The following is a 23,644-nucleotide window of genomic DNA, read 5'->3' as shown; positions in this document are numbered from 1 at the left end:
GTAATACCATCTCCATCACCAAGGCTGGTCACTTGCATCTTTACCCTTGCCTCAGCACATCGGCCACTGAAACATTATCAATGCTTTTGTTACCTCTAGACTTCCAATTTGATAGGGTGCCACACAGCAGACTTGTGAGCAAAGTTATAGCTCATAGAATAAAAGGGACAGAGGAAACATGGATCAGAAATTGGCTGAATGACAGAAAACAAGGAATAGTGGTTAATGGATGTATTTCAGGCTGGAGGAAGGTTTGTAGTGGAGTTCCCCAGGGTTGGGACCCTTGCTGTCCCTGATATACCTTGGTGTACAGGGCACAATTTCAAAATTTGCAGATGATACGAAACTTGGAAGTATTGTGAACTATGAGGAGGATAGGATTGACCAACATACAGCCTGCGGGCCAGGATCCGGCCCGCCAAAGGTTTCCATCCGGCCTGCGGATGTATTTCAGAGATGAGAAATTTTCTACTGTCTTTTTCTTTTAGACCGGCCTTTTTAAAAAAAACATTGTACTGTCAGTTTCACAGCTGATAGGTGCTTGCATCGGGAACTGCTGTTTCGGAACTTCAGACAGATTCGGGGTTTTCTGGTGGGTACAGACTTTTTTTTTGAAAAGCCCGCTGGAAAACCATGAATCTGTCCAAAGTTCAGAAACCACTGTTCCTGTTCCCAGCACCTGTCAGCTGTGAAACTGAGAGTAACAATGGTTTTTTAAAAAACTGACCAACCACAAAGCTGCGGTGCTGAGCACTCCCGCTTCCTGCAACTGTCAGAGAGAGGGAAGGGGGAACGGAGAGAGAAGGACAGAAAGAGAGAGGTGGGAAAACAGAGAGAGAGAGTGGGGGAGGAACAGCGAGAGAGAGGGAAACAGAGAGAGAGAAAGGGAAGGGACAGAGAGGGAGGCAGTGAGAGAGATGGGATAGAGAGAAAGAGGGGGAACAGAGAGAGAAAGAGGGGGGAAGAGAAAGTAAGAAGGGAGGTCAGAGTAAGGACAGCACAGAGAGCGCAGACAACACAATGAGGGAAAAACACAAAGAGGCGGGGAACACAGTGGGAGAGAGAGATGGAGATGGAGAGAGAGTGATCAAGATCATTGCTGACAGATGGACATCTATCCGGAACATTCTGCATTGCTACAGCAAGTATGTAGGCAAATATTGACTACTTGTGAAAGCAAACAAATGCTAGGTATCTCACTAAATCAATGTCCAACATAGGAATGAGAAAGTAAGTCAATAAATTCATCTCATTTAAAGCTTCTTCACAAAAATGCACAGTTTGTGTTTTGATGAATAGTGAGATAAATTTTTAATGCTTTTATCTTTCTGAAATTCTCTCACTGGCCCCTATGTAAAACAAAAATAGTAATGTGCCCCCCTCCCCCACCCACGCAAATAGGTTGGCTAACCCTGTTATAGAACTTCAAAAGCACATAGACAAGCTGATGGAATGGGCAGACAAATGGCAGATGAAGCTCAATGCGGAAAAATGTGAAGTGATTCATTTTAATAAGAAGAACATGGAGAGACAATGACTGGGATTTTACACTAGGCGGACGAGAGACAGCCACCAACTGGCAGCACTTAGTCCCACCAGCGCTACCGGGAGCCCAGTGTGAAGAAAAGATGTCGGGGAGCCCGGAACCAAGGTAAGTTTTGGTTGCCTTGTTGGGGATAATCAGTCAATTGGAGGGGAAGGGGGGGGCATGTTGTGTATTGGGGGTTGTTGGGGTAGCAGGGGCGGCCCTCCATCGGGCACAGGGTGCATGATCATGAGGGTTCCCTTGGGCCGGTCGAGAGCCGCCTGCTTTTGTCAGGCGGCTTCTCTCGGTCCTCGGCTGCCCGACCAGCCGGGGTAAAATCCCCGTGGAGGCGGGCAAAGACCCTTAAGTGGCCGTTAAGTGGCCACTTAAGGGCCTTGATTGGCCTGGGGTGGGCGGACCGTTTTTTGCTGCCGCCGCCCTGCATAAAGTGGAGGCGGAGGCGGGAGCGGGAGCGGTTCAGGAAGGGCCCCCGGAGCCTCCCGCTCCATTTTACGCCACCCTCCCGCCACCTTCCCACTCTTTGGGGGGGGGGTGGCGTTGCGTAAAATTCAGCACAATATAAAATAAAGGGTACAACTCTAAATGGAGTGCAGGAGAAGAGGGACCTGGGTGTATCTGTGCATAAGTCATTGACGGTGGCAGGACAGGTTGAGAGAGCTGTTAATAAAGCAAACAGTATCCTAGGCTTTATTAATAGGGGCATAGAGTACAAGAGCAAAGAGATTATGTTGAACTTGTATAAGACACTAGTTTGGCCTCAGCTGAAGTGTTGGGTCCAGTTCTGGGCATCGCATTTAAGGAAAAATGTGAAGGCGTTGTAGAGAGTGCAGAAAAGATTTACGAGAATGGTTCCAGGGATGAGAAACTTCAGTTATGAAGATAGATTGGAGAAGTTGGGACTGTTTTCCTTGGAGAAGAGAAGGCTGAGAGGAGATTTAATGGAGGTATTCAAAATCATGAGGGGTCTGGACAGAGTAGATAGAGAGAAACTGTTCTCACTCGTGAAAGGATCGAGAACGAGAGGGCACAGATTTACGGTAATTGGCAAAAAAAGCAATGGCGACATGAGGGCAAACTTTTTCACGCAGCGAGTGGTCAGTATCTGGAATGCATTGCCAGAGAGTGTGGTGGAGGCACGTTCAATCGAGGCATTCAAAAGGGAAATAGATAGTTACCTGAAAAGGAAGAATGTACAGGGTTATGAGGAGAAGGTGGGGGAATGGCACTAAGTGAATTGCTCACTCGGAAAGCCGGTGCAGACATAATGTGCTGACTGGCCTCCTTCTGTACTGCAACAATTCTGTGATTCTGTGACTTGACTATTCCAATGCTCTCTGATCCCAGGACACTTGGATAAAGTGCAGCCAAGTTCTCCTTGGTGTCCTGACCAATCTTTGTCCTTCATTGCAACACCATCAAAAATAGATGATCCGGTCATTTATTTCATTGCTGCTTGTAGGACCTTGCTGTGCCCAAATTGCATGCCACATTTTCCTACATTACATGAGTGACTACATATTTCAAGCACTTAATAGCTTTGTTAAAGTGAGATCCTGAGATCATTAAAGGGGCTTTTTATAAATGGACATTCTTTTTCTTATAAAGTCTTTGACGGTCTACACAAATCTTGAAGGTCTGGTGATTATGTTTCACTACACACAAAGCTCTGTGTGGTTCAAATCTGGGGGGAGAATCAAACTATAAATTTTTTTGAGCAGGGACTGCTGCCAGCTATCTCAGGGAGCTGTAATCAGCTGCCAGCATTTATCTTGTAATACTGAATTTGAGTGCTGTCTAGTGTTGGGGAGGAGTGTGTTTGAACAGTGGTAAATGAACAATCCACAGATTTATTTCCAGTAACCTGTTGATGACTAGAATCTGTGGAAGCTCACTAGCTTGAGAAAGACCTTTGAATCCACAGTTAGTCTGTTTGCTAGCATCAATGTGAAAATCGATGAGCAACTTATTTCAATTGGGTAATCTTAGTTTAATAATTATGAATTAAATTGAACACTAGAAATGGAAATCTTGTTTTCTATATCCTTGCTTTCCAGTTAATCATTTTTTACCTCTACATAAAGCCCAAAATCTGTCCAGACCTCCTGTATGTGGAAAGATTGGCTTAGCAGTTCTCTTGCTAGCTGTTGAATGCTCTCTCACCTCTCATTGCAACTTTTCTTGTCCTTCATTATTTTGCCAATATACAGTTTCCTTCCCCTGTTTCTGCTAAGTTCCTAGTCCTTTATCCTAACTGCAGCCTAACTATCTTGAAATCAATGTTCATCCACCATCTCTTACTCTAAGTCTTTCTTTTGTTGGACCTCAAGATTGAGGAACTATTTAGCTCCCCACTCTTCCTTTCCTCTCACAACTGACAAGCTGTTATGACAAAGCACTGTTAAAATGCTTTCATAGGATTTAAATGCATCAGTTTACTGTTCAAGGAATAGCTCTTGTGGTGAAAATGTAAAAAAGACCAAGTATGATGTCCCACTTTTATAAAAGCATTTATATCAACATCATATTCTATTCATTTCTCTTACTCCATTTTAAAATATTATGACTCCAGTGGTTAAAAAGATTTGATAGGGCAAGTATGGAGAAACTATTTTTTTCTGGTGGAGTAATCAAGAACATGGGCACGTAGTCTTCAAATTAGATCTAGGCCATCCAGGAGCAAAATCATACTCCATTTTTCACCCAAAGAGTCATAGAAATTTGGAGCTCCCTCTCTCTCAAAAGGCTCTGGATGCTGGGACAATGGGAGCATTCAAGAGTGAGATGAACAGATTTTTTTTTTGTTCGGTAAGGGTATCAAGGGATATGGAGCAAAGGTGGGAAAATAAAGTTGAGGTGCAGATAAGCTGTGACCTAATTGAATGGCGAAGCAAGCCAGAGGAACTGAATGGCTTCTTCCTGTTCTTCATGTTCCTATGAAGATAAGGTAACTGTGCTAAATATTGCACAAGAGATTCATTTTGTTTGCTGGTGCAAGGCTTACCGAGCAATCAGATGGTTCATGATAACCTACTGCTGACCTGGAAAAAAAAAATCATTAGTGAAACTGGAGAACTTGCTAGAATGAACGTGCTTTGGAGGAACAGTGCCTGTTTATCTAAATGACAAAACCAACATTATTTTGCAATTCTCCCTTTTCTCATTGGTCGGGTGAATCAAACACTGCAGATGGTTCCTCTCCGAACTTATAAATGTGGGAATTCCAAATCATTTGAAGGATTCTTCTTCTTCCGCTCTCTCTCAGCTGAAGAATTCTATGATATTTCAAACAAGATGAAGGCAGTGCTAGCTGTTTGCTTCTTCTTGTTATATTTCAGTGCTGTTTCAAGGGCCTTAACCCGGGAGTATTATTTCGGTATTAGGGAAGTCAGCTGGAATTATGCTCCAAGTGGCAGAAATATAATTGCCGGCAGAACAATCGATGAGGATGAGTGAGTATATATAAATGACAAGACAGAAAGAAAATCTGCAAATGCTTGAAATCTGAATTACAAAAACTGAAGAGGATAGAAAGACATAGGAGTCCAGTGAGCATTTGAAAGAGAAAGACAGGCTAACAATTTAGGCTTGACAGAACTGGGAAAATAAGCCAAGTACTCTCTGATTTTATGTACGTGCAAATCTTTTAGTTGAAGTCTAGAGTTTAGCTGAATGAGAGGTGATCTCATTGGAACATATAAAATTCTTAAAGGCCTTGACAGGGTAGACGCTGATGCTGTTTCCCCTTGGCCGAAAAATCTAGAACTAGGTATCATAATCTCAGGATCAAGGGCCTGAGATGAGGAGAAATTTCTTCACTCAGAGGAATTGGAATAATTTGGAATTCTAGACCTCAGAGAGCTATAGATGTTCAGTCATTCAGTACATTCAAGACAGAGATGGATAGATTTTTGGATAATAAGGGAATCAAGGGATACGGGAATAAGGCAGACAAGTGGAGTTGAGATAGAAGTTCAGCCATTATCTTATTGAATGGCAGATCAAGCTCGAAAGGCCTAATGGCCTACTCCTGCTCCTATTTCTTACGTTCTCAGACAGAGGAAATAGCAACCCATTAAATGCCGAGAGTAACTAGGGTCAGCCTCTGCGTGTTCCGTGTGCCATCTCTCTCAAGAGCAAAACAAGCCGAGTAGCTAAACCCCTGTCCTGTGATTTTCCCTCACTGACAAAGTATTACTTCATAGTGTTTGCGTTCCACTGTTTGCTCATTTTGAAATGTTTAATTTGGTGTGCAGGACAGTTTGTTCTGTTCAGCTCAGCTCAGTCGTTGATTCATGTAACAGCTGTTGTTGGTAATTGACGCCGGTGACACAAAAGGGCTTTAGTTAGATGGGGGCTGCTCCTCTCTGAACGGACCACTGACTCTAGCCTTGGTGCCAAATGGTCTCGGTATCAAGAGTTACTACCAGTGTAACGATAAAGGTACAGAGTAAACAGAGAAATTATTAAAATGTACTGGCAGGAGTGAATGTCAATAGGTTGGATGGGAAGATTGGTTTCCTGGAGTCCCAGCGTCAGAATGCAACAGGCACAGTGTGACAATGAGTTGTACAGCCCAGGAGATTTCTCATGTTTTATCCCCAGTCTTCCCAGAGTCATCTGAGCTAAGCCAGGTTTTTAAAATTTAGATAAACAGGCACTGTTCCTCCAAAGCACATGCACTCTGGTAAGTTCCACAGTTTTACTAATGAGTTTTTTTCTAGGGCAAAAGTAAGTCACAGGAGTTGTTTATCACAAACCCTCTAATTGCAGGACAGACCACCGAACAGAACCAATATAATTCTCTTGTGCAATATTTAGCTCAATTGTTTTAGCCTGGCAAAAGGTGGAAGTGACGGTCCACAAGGATCAGTGCTGGGACCTGATTGAGGTCTTTAAGATTATTGAAGTGTTTGATAGGGTAAAAGTCGAGAAGATGTTTCCATTCGTGGGTGAAATCAGAACTAGGGGTCATTAATCTAAGATGGTCACTAATAACTTCAAAAGGGAATTTAGGAGAAACTTTTTTACTCAGAGAGGAAGCTAGATAAACACATGAGTAAGGACAAGAAGAATATATTGATGGGGTTAGAGGAAGAAGGTGGTAAAGGCTTTTGTGGAGCATAAACACCAGCATAAACTTTTTGGGCCAAATGAACTGTTTCTGTGTTTAAATACTATGAAATACCACACAGAGTGACAATGGATACTCTACGATTGACTTCAGTGATCATCAAATACATCAGGGTGGTACAGTGGTGCAGTGGTTAGCACTGCAGCCTCACAGCTCCAGCAACCCGGGTTTGGTTCTGGGTACTGCCTGTGTGGAGTTTGCAAGTTCTCCCTGTGACAGCGTGGGTTTCTGCTGGGTGTTCCGGTTTCCTCCCACAGCCAAAGACTTGCAGGCTGGTAGGTAAATTGGCCATTGTAAATTGCCCCTAGTGTAGGTAGGAGAATGGTGGGGATGTGATAGGGAATATGGGATTAAAGTAGGGTTAGTATAAATGGGTGGTTGTTGGTCGGCACAGACTTGGTGGGCTGAAGGGCCTGTTTTGGTGCTGTATCTCTCTATGACTATCTTAAAAGGGCATTTTTTACATGCTACATTGGGAAAGATTTTCATCTTTACCTCTTTCTTTACCTCTTGGACATTAAGCAATACCTCAGCGCATTGTAGAGAGGAAATTCTGTTGGGGAGGCCCCACAAAACACATTGGATTTTTCTTGCATTCATTTGGAAGTGTGAACTAATATCTTTTGGCAGGAAAAATGAGGATAGGCAATATAAATTAAAATGGTACAGTTTTAAAGGGGGTGCACGAACAGAGACCTGGGGGTTCACACACACAAGGGCTGGATTTTGTTCTCCCCAGGCGTCGGGTTCCGTGGCGGGAGGGGGGCCTGAAGATGGCTCTGGATGAGACACGCCACAGACATCGACATTGGGAGGCCCGGCCCGATCCTCAGTTATGTGGAGAGCCTGGAGATGCTGGGATTGTTCTCCTTAGAGCAGCGAAGGTTAAGGGGAAACTTAATGGAGGTATTCAGAATTATGAGGGCTTTGATAGAGAAAATAGGGAGAAATTTTTTCTACTAGTAAGAGTGTCAGTAACCAGAGGACACAGATTTAAGATAATTGGAAAAAACCCAGGGGAGGAAATAAGAAGAAACATTTTTACTCAGCGAGTTTCTATGATCTGGAATTCACTACCTGAAAGGACGGTGGAAGCAGATTCAATTGCACCTGTCATAAGGGAATTGGATATATACTTTAAACAAAGAAATTTACAGGGCTTTGGGGAAAGAGTAGAAGAGTGGGACAAATTGGATAGCACTTTCAAACAGATAGCACAGGCATGATGGGCCGAATGGTTATCTTCTGTGCTGTATGATGCTATGATTTAAATGGAAGAAAATCCAGGGGGATTGTGTTATTGGCTAGCGATCTTTCTCACCAGATTTACCTCACTGGCCTCCACCTAGGAAATGCTTAATGGAAATCTATCCCCATTGTTTTGCAATGAGCAGTAAATGATGGGTGTGCAAGAGTAGCCTGAGGTTGACTCACTTTCACTCCCTGTGGAGAAGATTCATCCCCCTGTTCAGGACCAGCCCATCAGGTAGCCATTGAAAAATTGTAGGTGCACTGAATTTGTTTTTAACTACTTAACGGCAAGATTCGAGTTGCTCTCTGCTTCTGGATTGGAGGCTTTTTCCTAAATTTGCCTAGTTTGAATTGTATTAAATTATGATGGCATTTATGTCTGTTCTGAGAAAGCAGCCAAAGTGCCTAGCAAGGCAGCGGGACGAATTGAGACTTTCAGAGAGCTGGCACAGGCTCCATGGGCAGAATGGCCTCCTTCTGTGCTGTATCAATCTATGAAAATAAACTGTATTGTTAGAAAATCCCAAATCCAATCTCGGCATCCTAAAACTAGGATTGAGATCCCAAAGCTCAGATTTGGATTCTCCTTCTCCTGCACTCTGGGGAGGCCACGAGCAATTGGAAATAAATGAGGTTTGCCAGCATCACCCATCTCCCAGGAACAAGCAATAAAAGATGCACTGGACTAATATTCATGTACCAATGAAATGGGAGATGCTGAGTAGAATCAGCCCAAATCTGAATCATGTTCTGATGCCCAGAATTCAAAGAATTTAAACTACACTGTGAATTTTCCACCGCCACAGATAGATTCATTGGATTCTTTGAGATTTCAATTACGCCCACAGGCTAAGCCTTCTCCAGCACTTCTTGTTCAAGAGCTCTCATCATTTCCACCTTTTCCCAAGTCATCTTTCTTCTGATGAATCATAATAGACTTGTCGTCTGATAGATGGGGTGGTTTGTCCTTTATTTCAAAGCTGCCCACATCATTTCAATTAGCCTCGACATTGCCAAGATCACCTATATGTCTCTCTTGGTCGTCTAATCCACCATGTTTTTTTTGGCAAATTCGAATGCTAATGGTAGCACGAACAGATTAAAATGCGATGAGCATTAATGTGAAGCCTGGCCCTCACTTATTGCCCTTAACTCAGTGCTAAATATTTGCACTTCTTTGTAATACTTTTTAAAAAATGTAATTGAGCTGAAGGATGAGATTTTCTATTTCGAGCACTCAGTGTCAGCACCAAGCATTCCCAGGTTTGTAATAGCACAGACAAATGCTGAATAAAGTTGCCTCTAAACTGCCCCAAAAATGTGCCTTAGGTGCATGCCTAGATTTGTAATCCAGTTGACACATTATTTATCTTGCGTGCAATTATTGTGCCACCCTTCTGAGTGGCGGTGTCAGTTCGTGGAGAATTAAAGGCAGTTTTGTGCCATGGGTCAGGCTCAGTGGGAGCTGGATTGAGTCTGTTCAAACTCATTTCATATGGAATCAGATCCCAGACAAAGAAGACATTCATACCATCATTCTGGGCTAGATTTGAGTTGAAAGGCCAGTGTCAACCTCAACTTTGTTTTACCATTGTGTCGCGCATGTATGTTGGGTGGAGTAGGAGGAATGTAAAGTTGGTGAGGTGCACCACAGCTGAGGTCAACTTTCAGTGCCATTCAGTGAACAAGATTTGTAATTATGTGCACACGGTAGATTCTCTCCTCACCTGATTCCCGATTGCCCATGTCTGTTGGAAACAAGATGGGCAGCACATAAAATTTGTGTACCTGCCACACTTCCATGATTGTAGTGTGGCCATGAGCAGCTCTGGTGCTGCCCTGTTCTCCACTGTGCTGCCAGTGTCCTCTGCGCACTGCAGGGGGACGAGTAGCGTTGCGAATAAACCACGTGCTTGAGGTAGCCTACTGTTTTAAAGGAGCAGTCTCTATAAAAAGGAAGTTACAGCAATGCACTGCAAACTGTTGTAAAATCTCATTTTTGGACTGAAGGACAAGGAGGATGGCACGCCAGGTGAAGGAAAGGTCTCCCCCTTTACTGATGCTGCCCTGGACGCATTAGGCAGAGATGTGGAGGCCAGGAAGGAAGTCATGTTTCTGTCGAGGGTTGGGATGTCCTCAAGATTGAGCCTCCACAGGGTATGGGAGCATGTGGCAGGGGTGGCTTCTGCCCAGAGATTGGCTTGCAGGACATTGCAGCAGTGCCGGAAAAAGATTAATGACCTCACTCAGGTGGTCAAGGTGAGTGAAGGCATCTGCACATCATATCTCAGACCCACCTTTCACACTGCTCAATGTAGCACACCCCCATCACTCACCCAGCACCACACCCTATCACTTAGAACTCACCGCAACATCCTTACACTACACCTCACCCATACACACTTTCCAAACATGCCAACCACACACACAATTCTAAACATCTCTGCAAACCTATGGCAGGTACATCATCCAACCACACTGACACACAGCACTATCATTCTACCTTTTCTCTTGCAAGAGTAGGTGGCCCACAGCAAAACGGAAACCCAAAGGACTGGCAGAGGACCAGCACATCTTCATCCCCTCAGCGACCTGGAGGAGATGTTGCTTAGGAATATGGGTATCAATGCCACAGAGCGAGGACAATGGTAGGTTGCTGCCTTAAGCACCTCCTCCAATCACTCCTCTCCCTCACCTGAATGGAACTGCCACCTGTTTCAGTGACTGCAACTTCAGGTGGAAGGGTGAGAGGAAGAGCAGAAATCTGAGGAAAAAGCACCATCACTTGACCTTACACTCGCAGCCACCAGCCCAGATACTGGCACTACGCATACCGTAGGGGCTAGTTTAGAGTCGAGGTCTGCACGTGGTGAGTCACTGAGCACAAGTGGGCTGCAGCCAGGACAGGGGGAATAGGTCGGCCCATGTGCAAACTCCCTGGAGGCTGAAATCACACACCAGTTCTGCTGCGGGGGACTCAGATGAGGACTACAGGAAAACGTTGATGACAATGCACACAGCGATGCTTGGTGCTTTGGCAGTGTTATGAACACTGGACTTTGTAGCATGATTATGTTTTTAAAAACTGTGATTTTATTGTAGTTTAAGATGGAGCCAGAGAAGTCAGATGACCTCATTTCAACTCTGCTTAAAGACAAGACAGGGATTTTGGTTACTAGGACAAAAAAGATCCCAGATCAAAGACCTTTTTGAAAAGCAGAAACTGTAGGGGTATAACACCTGAAGAACAATGGGTTTCACCCTCCCAGGCTTTCAGATCGTAAACAAGAAGTCAGTGACTCTGTCACCGTAATTGTGAATAGCCGTTGCTAACACCTGGGAACAATGGAAAGCCCAGGTGGCTCTGCTGTAGCCAGACTTGTGGACTTTGCATATTGGTAAAGACAGTTGGCTGTTGACTTTTGATTCCAGATAAATTCAACAAATTTTCAGAAGGCAGGCAGACTGTAAGGAAGACCAATGGTGGCAGCATCAGAGAGGAGACAGAGAGGGAACACCTGCTCTCAGAATATAGATAAAGCTAAAGACTTGAAGCTGTTTTGAAAGTTGAGGTTTGTGGAGAAGTAAAAAACCAACATGATCACCAGAGATCGTCTTATTCATGGAAGTCCAGGTCAAAAATGCTCGGAAGAAGTAAGCGAAGAGGATATTGACTTTGAGAAATGTCTGGGAAATCCAACCCATTGCAACTGGGAGGTGTTTGGGACTTTTAGCGGCAAAGATTTCACCATCAAGGAGGACTGTGTAATGTATAAGTGGTGTGAGGTTTTTATACCTTTCTCTGTAATTTGTGGTATCAGCTGCTTACAAAGTACTATTTAGTTAACGGGAATTTTTCATTTAGTTGTTATAATAAAAGTCTGAAAATATGAAATCTTGTTGTGTAATTCTTTAAATTGATCTGAGGAATTCATATCATGTTTTTACATTAACGATCTCTCTGAGGTTGTAACACAGGCCTGCCAGAGAACTTCCAGTCACTGGCAGCAAGGAGCATGGAGGATACAGCTCCACTGTGGCAGAGCTTGGAGTCCATCTTTTCCACCATTGAAGTGGTGGGCAACGCCATTGTTACACTGCCAGACAGACCCATGATGGAGCTTTTGCTGGCCACTGTCTCAGCTTCCACTATAGTACAGGTGGAGGCCTCCCAACGACTCACTGCTGCAGTGGAGGCTCAGATGGAGGTCATGAGATTCCTCGGTGTTGCCATCCAGGCACAGACATCGGCCTTCTCAGGGTACAGATCTCAGTGCTGAACGGGACCTGCAGGGTCTTACAGCAGTCCAGCAATCTGTGCTGCAGCAGATTACAAGGATTGCTGATGTGCCACCGTGTGGGAATGGCAGTGGTTCCATGGACCATAAACCTGCTGTCCTCTCTCAGGATGACAGCATTAGTGCGCTAATCTACCACTCCACTAGTGCCTTTCCTGTTGCCTGCAAGTCAGCCAGCCAGCCCAGACTGCTGCTGCCCATACTGAGGTGGTGCAGTCCAAAACCTGACCCTCAAAGCTCAGAGCTTGTCTGAGGTAGTCCTGCAAGGCCATCTGCATTCTTTACCAGTAAAAGTCAGCAGCCTTTCAGCAACTGTTTTGCAAGGTCAGCATTTATTACCTAACCCTAATTGCCCTTGAGAAGGTGGTGGTAAGCTACCTTCTTGAACCGCTGAAGTCCATGGTCTATGTACACCCACAGTGCTGTTAGGGAGGGAGCTCCAGAATTTTGATCCAGCGATAGTGAAGGAACGGCGATATAGTGGTGGTGTCCCCATGCGCCTAGTATCCTTGCCCTTCTAGGTGGTAGAGGTCATGGGTTTGGAAGGTGCTGTCAAACATACAAACATACGAATTAGGAACAGGAGTAGGCCATTCAGCACCTCGAGCCTGCTGTACCATTTGATAAGATCATGGTTGATCTGAATGTGGCCTCAACTCCACATTCCTGTCTGCCCCCCAATAACAGTTAACTCCCATGTCTATCAAGAATCTTTTTAACTTAGCCTTGAATATATTCAATGACACAGCCTCAACAGCTCTCTGAATAAGGAGGAGGAGGTTTGGTGAGTTGTTGCAAGTGCATCTTGTAGATGGCATACACTGCTGCTACTGTGCGCCAATGGTGGAGGAAATGAATGTTGAAGGTGGTGGATGGGGTGCTGATCAAGCAGACTGCTTTGTCCTGGATGGTGTTGAGCTTCTTGAGTGTTGTTGGAGCTGCACTCATGCAGGCAAGCGGAGAGTATTCCATCACACTCTTGACTTGTGCTTGGTAGATGGTGGACAGGCTTTGGGGAGACAGGAAGGGAGTTACTCGCTGCAGAATTCCCAGCCTCTGACCTGCTCTTATTGCCACAGTATTTAAAAGGCTGGCCCTGTTAAGTTTCTATGCTGCAGTCACAGTGGTAGCAATGTGTAAGAGCACTATGGCAGACAAAGGCACATAGAAGACAGACACTAAGGGGATGCAATAGTTCAGTTTGTTCTTGTATTATTGATGTGTTGGTGGATAAAGTTTGAGTGAAAGTTTTTGATGTTGGCCTTTATTGATTGATGGTGGTCCACAGGACTTTGTGATGGGAAGTGTACGTGGATGTATGGTTGGGAATGGTGGGTCCATGTTAGGGTGGGGAAGTACCTCTTAACTGAAGCACAGCCTCAACAGTCCCTTTCACTGCGTCCAGTTGCATGACGTGCTTGTGGTCTCCTCCCTGCCTCCGCCTCTCCATGTCCAAGTCATATTGCAGATCCAAAGATACTGCAACAACTGTCCCATACCTGAGTAAGGCACTGGCCTTTCCTCCCTTACTGGGTGGAGTAAATATCTCGAAATTGCTCCAGCAATTCACCACAATCCTTCCACACAGCTTGCCTTCGCAAAAGTTACTCAGAAACAGTTCTGCAACTTGTTGAGTGGTGCTTTTTAATAGTCACAAAACAGGGCCCATCTTGCTTCATTGTGCTTGCTGTTTTAAAAATGAATCAGGAAGACATTGTCTGCACATTTGTTAACCAGTTTTGGTATCCTGGCATTGCATCAGCCCATTCACATCAACGACGTCATGATAATGTAATTTCAATGCCTTCGGGTGCACACAGGGGAAGCACCTACGTGCGCCACTCCACTTCAGTAACGCTGCACGGGCAACGGAACTTCGCACATAAGAGAAGATCAAGTAGGCCTTAGTAGCGGCGCTATGCAAATGAATTTCATATCTGCTGTCTTTTTGATGAGATGATAAACTAAGGCCCCCTGAAAAATGTGAAAACCTCCATGACTGTTTTCAAAAAAACAGCAAAGGATTTTCTCTGTCCTGGCAAACATCTGTTGTCCAACCAACAACATTAAAATGCAGATTACCCAGTTACTTATCACATTGCTGTTTGTGGGACCTTGGCTTCCCTAAGTTGCAACAATATTTTTCAAAAGTGCTTATTAGCTATGAAGTGTTGTGGGACATCTTGAGCCCATGAGAGGCACCATATAACTACAAGTCTTCTTCTTTGTGTCCATTGATATTAGTTGTTACTTTGCAATATTTAGGCATGCATCTGTGTTCCTGAAACGAGGTCCGACTAGGATAGGAAGTGTGTACAAGAAAGCTGTGTATCTGGAGTATACAGATGGCAATTATATCAAGGAGGTTGCTAAACCTGAATGGTTGGGATTTCTAGGGCCAATTATAAAGGCTGAACAAGGTGACACCGTCATCATTCACCTGAAGAATTTTGCTTCTCGACCCTATTCACTTCATTCACATGGTTTCACCTACACAAAAGAAAATGAAGGTAATATTTTTTGGTAGAAGTTTATTATTTTCTCTCTTTGTTCTTATTTGCCAACTGTGAGATACAATACTAGACTATAAGTGGCCACAGGGAGTTACACAAGATTTTCCCAATTCATAGGGAATTTCCTGGCCTTTCCTTGGCATCTCTTTGAAAGATTAACTGCAATTAGGATCACTTTGAGTGAAAAATAGTGAGCATTAACCCACAAGCTACCACTGTCCTTGGTACAATGCACCACAACACAACATGGACTTATACAACATCATTTCCATTTCCACAAAGCTTCACAAGATCCTTCTGAGATCATTATCCCATAATGTTCTGTTTCAATTCCTCTAATCAGCATTATGCCTTTCTCGCAGCACCAAATGGCCCTAAACAAAGCCAAAAGCAATAGTCTCTCTAACTGTGACCATGTTGCACAATCCTTCATCATTCTCCTTGATCCCTTCCCCAGACTGACACTGACTTGAGCACCTGAACCAATTCTCTTGCTCCCTCCTCCATTTCTTACCATTCCCACCTCCCCCATGTGAAGTAGCCAACTTCCCCCAACACTGGCTCACCTCCAAGAAAAATTATACCCTTGCACTTTTGTCAGCAGTATCCCTGTCGCGCCTTGTACATTCAGAGGTGGTTTCTTTGCGATGAGACGTTAAACCTAGGCCCTCTGTCTGCACTCTCAGGTGGACATAAAAGATCCCACAGCACTATTTTGAAGAGGAGTGGAGTTCGCCTCAGTGTCATGGCCAATAATTATCCTTCAATCAACATCACTGAAGCAGATTATCTGGTCATTTATCTCCTTACTGTTTGTGGGAGCTTGCAGCGCACAAATTAGCTGCTGCATTTCCTACATTATAACATTGCCGATACTTCAAAAGTAGTTCCCACACCATTGAACATCTCCTCCATCTATCCCCCCATTGTAATATCCAACATATCCATCCTACCTTTTTCTCAGTGCCCCCAAACACCACAAACAGTCCTCTCAGTGCTTCTTCATGCTACATGCCCTCTCCCAGTTCTCCTAGATTTCTTGCATCCCTTGCTAGTGCATCCGAGCTCAAAAAAAGGGTAAAAATCAAACGTTAACCATCAAGTTAAACTCATTTTTAACAGTAATAAAAAGCACCAGTTCACGACCTTCCCCCTCTTTTGACCTACTGTTTTCAATCATTGTAGCATCCTATATAATTGGCATTGGCTTTCAAAGTATCTCAATCCAAATAAAATCTCTTTCATATTGGCACAAATTGCAAGTAGAAACGGAATATTATTGTGACATGACATGCAATTAATCCTGTCCTTTGCTTTCCTAGGTGCACTTTATCCTGACAACTCCACAGTCAGGGAAAAAATGGATGATAGTGTAAATCCAGGAACAAATTACACTTACAAGTGGGACTTAACTGAAGATCAAAGCCCAGCTGATAATGACATCGACTGTTTAACAAGGGTTTATCACTCACATATCGATGCACCCAGAGACGTTTCAACTGGACTTGTTGGACCTTTGATCATTTGCAAAAAAGGTAATGATTGACTGAACTGCTGCAAGGTATATGCACAGAGCCTATATGCCAGTGATAACTGGCAAATGTTCCATTGGTCCAGTTCATACCTTGACATTATAAGGAAGAAAGGCAGAGGTGAAGCCTGTGAGAAAGGTAAGCATAGAAAAGCTGGATGTTTTCCACTGATTCTGAGTCCAAATGAAATCTTTACTGGAATTCCATATCTTCAGTCCAGCAATTCCAGAAACTCAACAGAAGTATCTATAGAGATCTGTCATCAAACAGGACAAGCCTTGGCTCAAATGGAGCAGAAATCTGGCATAGACTGGTTAGGCCAGATGACCTGTTTCTCTGCTGTACATTCTATGTAATATCTTAAACAACGTCGGCTCCAAAATAAATGGATGTTCAGCATCCAGGACTGAGCAGGGCTAACCTGGGGGAATGTTGAATGGTACCTTAGAGGTCTACCATGGGAAAACCTAACTTCACTGATAAATCATGGGAATTAAAGCCTTCTTATCAGTCTGAAAGGGATCTAGGAGCACCCAAAGAAGAACGAATGCTCTTAACCTGGTAGAAGCCTGCAGCTTCCTGAAAAAAAAACCTTCAGGTTTGGTGGCACATTCTTCAATTTGAGGCAATGGGAGGTTCCCAGGAACACTCTTCTCAAACAGATTCAAAAGCTGACAGGAAAAGGCTATATCAAAACAGAATAATGTGTATTTATATAACATCCCAAAACACTGTATTAACAATGAATTACTTTTGAATTGTGGTCTCTGTTGATGAATAAACAAATTTGGCAGCCAGCTTGCACAGAGCATTCTCTTAATATTGCGTTTAAATACAAGCCTAGATTATGTGCTGACATCTTGTAGTGGACTTGAACACTCAAACTTTTGACTCAGAAGTGACAGTGCTGTCACTGAACCAAGATAAAAGCGAACTAACTCTCCACAAAGGCCAGTTTATGCTCATCAAACAGTTAAGCCAACAACATTCCACCTCCCTGAGCATGATCCATATCTACCAGTGTCTCCAATTTAGACATTCCCATCAGGCATTCTGTATCCTCAGACATTAGTGAAACTGAACTAAATCTCCCCTCACTCACCAATGCCCTCAAAAACTTCTCCATCCTGTGCATCTTATTCACCATCTCAACAGGAAAACTGTAATTGGAAATGACACCTAGAATGGCTGAGAGCGGAGGAGGGTTGACGTATTGTATGGAAACAGGTATTCACAACCACAGGCAGCAAAATGCCAATGATGAAGCTGACGTCAGGGATTTATTGAAGTGAGAGACTGTCCATCGAGTGGTATCTCATTTTGGTGTTGCAATGTCCCTTTGTAAGGCACTTTCTGACATGGAAACAGATATGTAAAGTGATGAAACTGCGTCGGGAAAGTGGGGAGGGGGGGGGGGTGGGCAGGGGAGCGGTGTAAACTATTAAAAGAGTAATAGGCTATAGTACATTATGTGCCCCCAATTTAAATATATGCCCAAGTCATACAGTCATAGAGTCACTATGGTACAGAAGAGACCATTCAGCCCATTGAGTCTAATGGATAGGTGGTGTTCCAGTTAAACACTATAGAAAGGACTTGAGCAATGTAAATTGATCAAGCTTATCGCAGCACTGATGTCTATCGTCAGCAACTCTCTGCTATGAATCAGGTCAAGTATTGAAGTCTCAGTGGAGTACAAAGGGAGTGTAGCATTGCCAGAGGTCGTACCATTCAGATGAGATAATAAAGTGAGGCCCTGCCTTTCTGCTGAGGTGGAGTTTATAGATTCCATGGCATGATTCAAAGAAGACTAGGGCATTCTTCTGATGTCCTGGTTAACATTCCTCCTTCAGCCATCACCGAAAGCAGATTATCTGATCATTCATGCATTTGCTGTTTGTGGGACTCTCTTGGGTGCGAACCGGCTTGCCTACACAACAACCATGACTGCATTTCAAAATTAAACTATTGGCTGTAAAGTGCTTTGGAATGTCCTGAGGATGTGATGAATAAATACAAGTTCTTACTTCCTTAAACTTGAAATATTTTATGATGCAAGTTGCCCTTTGGCTTTCCTGTTTTACCCACCAAACAGCTGCTTAGCTCAATGGAGACTTTTAAAGACACTAATGACTTACATATGCTTAATTCATTCCACCTCCCTGTTTGATTTATAGGTGTTTTAACTGGCAAGACACGTGGCAAGCAGACTAATGAAGAGTTTGCCCTAATGTTCGCAGTGATGGACGAAAACCTCAGCTGGTATCTGGATGACAATATTAGAACTTATTGCACTACCCCGAGAGATGTAGATAAAGACAATGAAGATTTTATGGAAAGTAACAAAATGCACTGTAAGATACTATTTATAATCTACTTGATTGTAATTGCCTCATTTTCAGAGTGTACATAGAGCTGTGCAACCCATGTCCTCTTTTGCACAAAGTCTTGTTATCATTCCTGTCCTTGCCAAGCTCCAAAGGTTCACTGTCCCATTGTCTATCAATTTGAATCCTATCATGTGCTTACTCCACCATCTAACTGTATATCCTGGCCTGCATTTTCTGCTCCTGCAGCTCTGAAATACCTTGTGTTCTCTGCTTACTCTGCTCCATCATCTTTCAGTCATTTTATTTTTGCCGTCTGGAGTCCTTTCTCAAAACATCTCTGCCTTGCTACCTCTCCCTTCAAAAGCCTTTGTTTAAAATATTGGGGTCTGCAATACATATCATCATATCGTGTGCCTTCGTACAGTTTGAGCAGAATAGAACTAATAAGGGCCGAAATTTACGCCACCCCAGTGAGCCGGATGGTGGCGGGGTGGGGTGCGGTTTGGGGAGGGGTGTTTGGCGTGAAATTGAGCGGGAGGCTCCAGGAGGCCTTCCCAACCCACTCCCGCCTCTGTCTCACTTTACGTAGGGCGCAGGTGAGGTAGCAAAAAACGGGCCACCCGCCCCGGGCCAATCAAGACCTTTAAGTGGCCACTTAACGGCCACTTAAGAGCCTTTGCCCGCCTCCACAGGATTTTACCCTTGGCAAGCGGGCGTCCTGGAGCCGGGAAAGGCCTCCCAGTGAATGTTGTCGGCCTCTCCGCACCCAAGGGGGGCCCAGACAATCGGGCACCCTGTGCCCCTCCCCTTCTCCTCAAACAACCACCCTTGTCTCACCGGACCCCAACCGATTAGCCAGCAAGGCAACCCAAACCTACTTGCAGTCCCGGCTCCATGTCCTCGGCTGGGCTGCAGTTCCAGCAGTGGCCACCACTTCTAGTGGCGCTGCTGGGACTAAGAGCTGCCGGCCCGATGATTGGCTGGCAGCTCAATGAGGCGGGACTTCCTCCCTCAAGTGGGTGGAAGTCCCGCCTCGGAACAATTAAAGCCCGGGGACCCGTAAAATACGGGACTGATCCCTGGGCTGGGCTAGGCGGAAGCGGGTTCGCCACTGACTTTTACTTCAGTGGCCAGCTCCCATCCGCCCGATGAAAGATCCAGCCCAAGGTCTCAAAATGGTACTCATATGGACAATGGAGCCATCTATTACAGTACCATGAGATGTTTGGGATTGTAAACAAATGGCTTCTCAAATGATTAACTAACAAATAGGACAGAACCCAGCGGCAAATTTAAGGTCTATATTAAATATTCTCTCAGGTTTCATGCTACCAGTCTTTCCCATAACTGGCTCTTATGAGAAATGATCATGGTCTATTCTTATCGCTCAATTTCTAGTCATAGGATGGTTACAGCACAGAAGGAGACCCTTCACCCTGTCGTGTCCTTGCCAGCTCTCTACAAGAGCAACTCAGCTAGTCCCACTCCCTTGCCCGTTCCCCGTTGCCCTGCAATGTTTTCTCCAAGTCCTTATCCAATTCCGTTTTGAAATCCCGATTGTATCAGTCTACACCACGCTCTCACGTAGTGCAATCCAGGGCCTAAACACTCGCTGCATAAAAAAAGTTTTTCCCCGTATCGCCATTAGTTCCTTTGCCAATCATTTTAAATTGGTGTCCTCTGGTTCTCAGCCCTTCCACCAATGAGAACAGTTTCTCTCTACCTACTCTGTCTAGACCCCTCATGATTTTGAACACTTTTATCAACACTCCTCTCAGCATTTACTTTTCTAAGGAGAACAGCCACAGGTTCTCCAATCTATCCAACTGAACTCCCTCATCCCCAGAACCATTCTCGTAAATCTTTTCTGCACCCTCTCTAAAGCCTTCATAGACTTCCTAAAGTGCGATGCCCAGAATTGGACACAATACTCCAGCTGAGGACATACCAGAGTTTTATAAAGGTTAATTATAACTTCCTTGCTTTTGTACTCTATGCCTCTATTTATGAAACCCAGGATCTATGTGCTGTAATATGAAACCTCTTATAAAAAGAAAAGACATTTATATAGTGTCTCTCACATCCACCGAACATCTCATAGCCAATAAAGTACTTTTGCAATGTAGTGTTCTGACTGAGGCTGGAGGAGTGCACTGTTAATTCAGTCCCACTTCTCCACAGGTCACAGCATATCAATAAACGTTTCCACTTACCGAAACAGTCAATTAGATACTCCATTTGTCCCCAGAATAAAGTACACCAACCAGGTTTCTTTAATAAACAACAAAATTATCCGTTTATTATAAACCAAGTCTTAACCAATAATGAAGTAAATATATACGCAAACTGAAATATTAAAGCCCCTTATTTTTATCCTAGCCCTCACACACAAACTCACATACACAACCATTTAACCAGGAAAAAAAGGGATTTTTGTTTACAGCTGTTACAAAGAAATAGAAAGAATAAAAAAAAAACATAGACTGCAGAGAAGATCTGGAAGTCCTTTGTTTTGGCGAGGTGTCCCAAAGTCGAATAGGTGGCTGCCACTAGGAATCTTTCCAGGCGATGTTGATGAACAGTCTGTTTGGGTAGGCATTCAAAGAAACTCAGCTGCAGAAGGCTGCATATAGGTCTTACATCAGGTGTGCAGCAACAAGTGTTTCAGTTCTCACACATTCGATGCAAAGTTCTTTTAAAGATGCAAGGTTTCTGCAAACATTCCAGATTTCTTCAAAATACAGGATGCAACAGTTCAACTTGATACAGGATATTTCTTTCCAAGAGCAGGGATTCTTCAAAGAGAGTTAACAGTTGTCTGGATTTTCTTCTGATCTCCTGGCAGGTTAATATGCAAATTCCAACTGCCTCCTATTATGCAAAACCCAGCTGGCTTTTAAAAGTTCAAAATGAAACCAGCTTTTTCCAGGCAAGTCCTATGATAATCATAAATCCTGTCTTGTCACAACACACCCCCCTGCTTTGTTTACTTGAAATCATGTGCCTTCCAATAAAAACTTGTTCAGTGGTCAATCTTTTCTTGACCTTCCTTTAAAAAACCCCCACAAATTTCAACAATCTCCAGATGATTCAATGTCCCTGAAATCCTTTTCAGTTTTAAAAATATAGATTCTCAAGTTTTAACAAAAAGTGGAATCCTCATAACAGCAATCACTGTTGTAGTGTAGGAAATACAGCAGCCAATTTGAGCACAGCAAGCTCCCACAAACAGCAGTATGATAATGACCTGTTAATCTGTTTCTGTGATGTTGATTGAGTACCTGAGTACTGCACTGGAGTGTCAGCCTTCATTTTTGTGCTCAAATCCTGGAGTGGGACTTGAATCCACAATCGTCAAACTCAGAGACAAGAGTGCTACCAACTGAGCCATGGCTGACACAAATTATGATTGCACGAACCAGATACTGTAATCCCACACATCATCTGGAGTAATTCTTCAATTTTCCAAATGTCTTTAGAGAGACAAGTCTAATTGTAAAGCAAAAGGCGAATGCATTTTACCAACAAGTGAATAGACAAGAGTATCATGTTATAGTAACCCTCACATTATTTCAATTTATTTTTGTAGTAGTCTGTGTAACATAGATGTAACTTAATTTTTCTGTTCACGGGATAAATTACTGTTCTTACTGGAAGCTTCTGTGAAACTAGTTGTTCTATATAATATGAGGAAAGCAGTAGATATCTGGAGTGTTTTAGAACTGAGAGATTAAAATTACCTGGAGGGAGCTTTCTCTCTCGAGGTCTGGCTGCCTTACCAGTCCACACCAGACAGTCCAAGACAATGTGCTTCTTTGTTCTTATCTGGACAGGAAGCTTAGAGCTTGACCTCTGACCCTCCCCTCAGCTTTCCATATTTGGGGATTGGCCTGTTGCTCTGCTAATCAAACTGGCTACTGACTTTAGGGGAAGGTTTGCTGCCAGTTACCCTCTGCTGCCCTCAAGGAAGGGGCCATCCTAACATTATAGATTTGAATAGTGACGGGATGTCTGAATGAACTACCATTGTTTCAAGTGGAAGTGATATTCAAGAAATTCTATTCTGAACTGACACTTTATTTGAATCTAATTTACATTTTTAGAAGCTACGTATTTGAGAATTGAACTTAATATCATTTTAATATAAAATACACAAAAACCTTTGTGTTCAAATACTCAGAAATCCTAAAGTATTACACCCACAAAAACTTACATCTTAAGAAGACATACACTGGACAACTGTCTGTTGTGGGCAGATAGCTTCTGTTAAGAAGATGCTGCATGTGAGACTCCTTATGTGCTGTTTCTAATAGTACAAGTTGTGTAAGTTTAAAAAAATCCAAAACAGACAAAAGTCAATTTTGTTACGTTGGGGTACTATTTGAAATGCATGTTGTAGTATATAGAAAATAATAAATAAACGAGAATAATTATAGTTGTGTAGCATGCAAGAATGAGGTTTAGATGATCAGTAACTAATAGCTTAATCTCTCAGTTCTAAAACACTCCAGAAGCCTATCTACTATTTTCCCTACATAATATATGGCATCAGTAGATCATTGTTTCATCGAGAAGTAATTTAAAGTCATTACTGCGACAGTCTCAGGACAGCAAATATGATTTTTCTTATTTATGAAAACAAACATGGTCCCAACGGGTTAATACCTCAGCTGTGTCAGTAAACATGGGCATGGGGAACCATGCAGAGTCTGCAGAAAGTGGGAGAAATGCCAGTAGTTTGGTCCTCTTGGCAGTTAGTTGGCAGAGGCTGAGAGTTGCTGCTTGCTGTTTTGGGCTGGGATCGGGGTTAGGGTGGGGGCGCAGGGGGAAATGCTGCATGGGTTGGGACGACCAAAACAAAGAGAAATGAGGGAACAGAGTAAAGTGTGAATGCGCGGGGTGGGGGGGGGGGGGGGGGGGGGGAGGGGGTGTTGGGGGGGAGGGGGGATGATGGTGGAGGGTTGATGAAGTATCAGCATTGCTTAATGCTAAAACAGATCAATATTATATCAATATTTTGTAAAGGCCTTACACTCTATGTTT

The 23,644-nt window shown here is 43.6% G+C and overlaps 1 protein-coding gene across 1 annotated transcript in view; it reads left to right on the top strand.

Moving 5' to 3' along the window:
* Positions 1-4,717: 4,717 nt before the first annotated feature.
* cp (ceruloplasmin) overlaps positions 4,718-23,644 on the top strand; it is a 58,630-nt gene continuing 39,703 nt past the window's right edge. The window contains exons 1-4 of the mRNA XM_068042612.1: positions 4,718-4,995; positions 14,492-14,736; positions 16,062-16,274; positions 18,449-18,625. Of these exons, the coding sequence (XP_067898713.1) occupies positions 4,733-4,995; positions 14,492-14,736; positions 16,062-16,274; positions 18,449-18,625 (898 nt within the window). The 5' untranslated portion in view covers positions 4,718-4,732. The remainder of the gene's footprint in view (positions 4,996-14,491; positions 14,737-16,061; positions 16,275-18,448; positions 18,626-23,644) is intronic.

The sequence above is a fragment of the Heterodontus francisci genome, chromosome 11, assembly GCF_036365525.1.
Source record: "Heterodontus francisci isolate sHetFra1 chromosome 11, sHetFra1.hap1, whole genome shotgun sequence".
Classification (NCBI taxonomy): Eukaryota; Metazoa; Chordata; class Chondrichthyes; order Heterodontiformes; family Heterodontidae; genus Heterodontus; species Heterodontus francisci.
The sequence above is the reverse complement of the archived record's forward strand: the minus strand, read 5'-3'. Positions and strand labels throughout refer to the sequence as shown.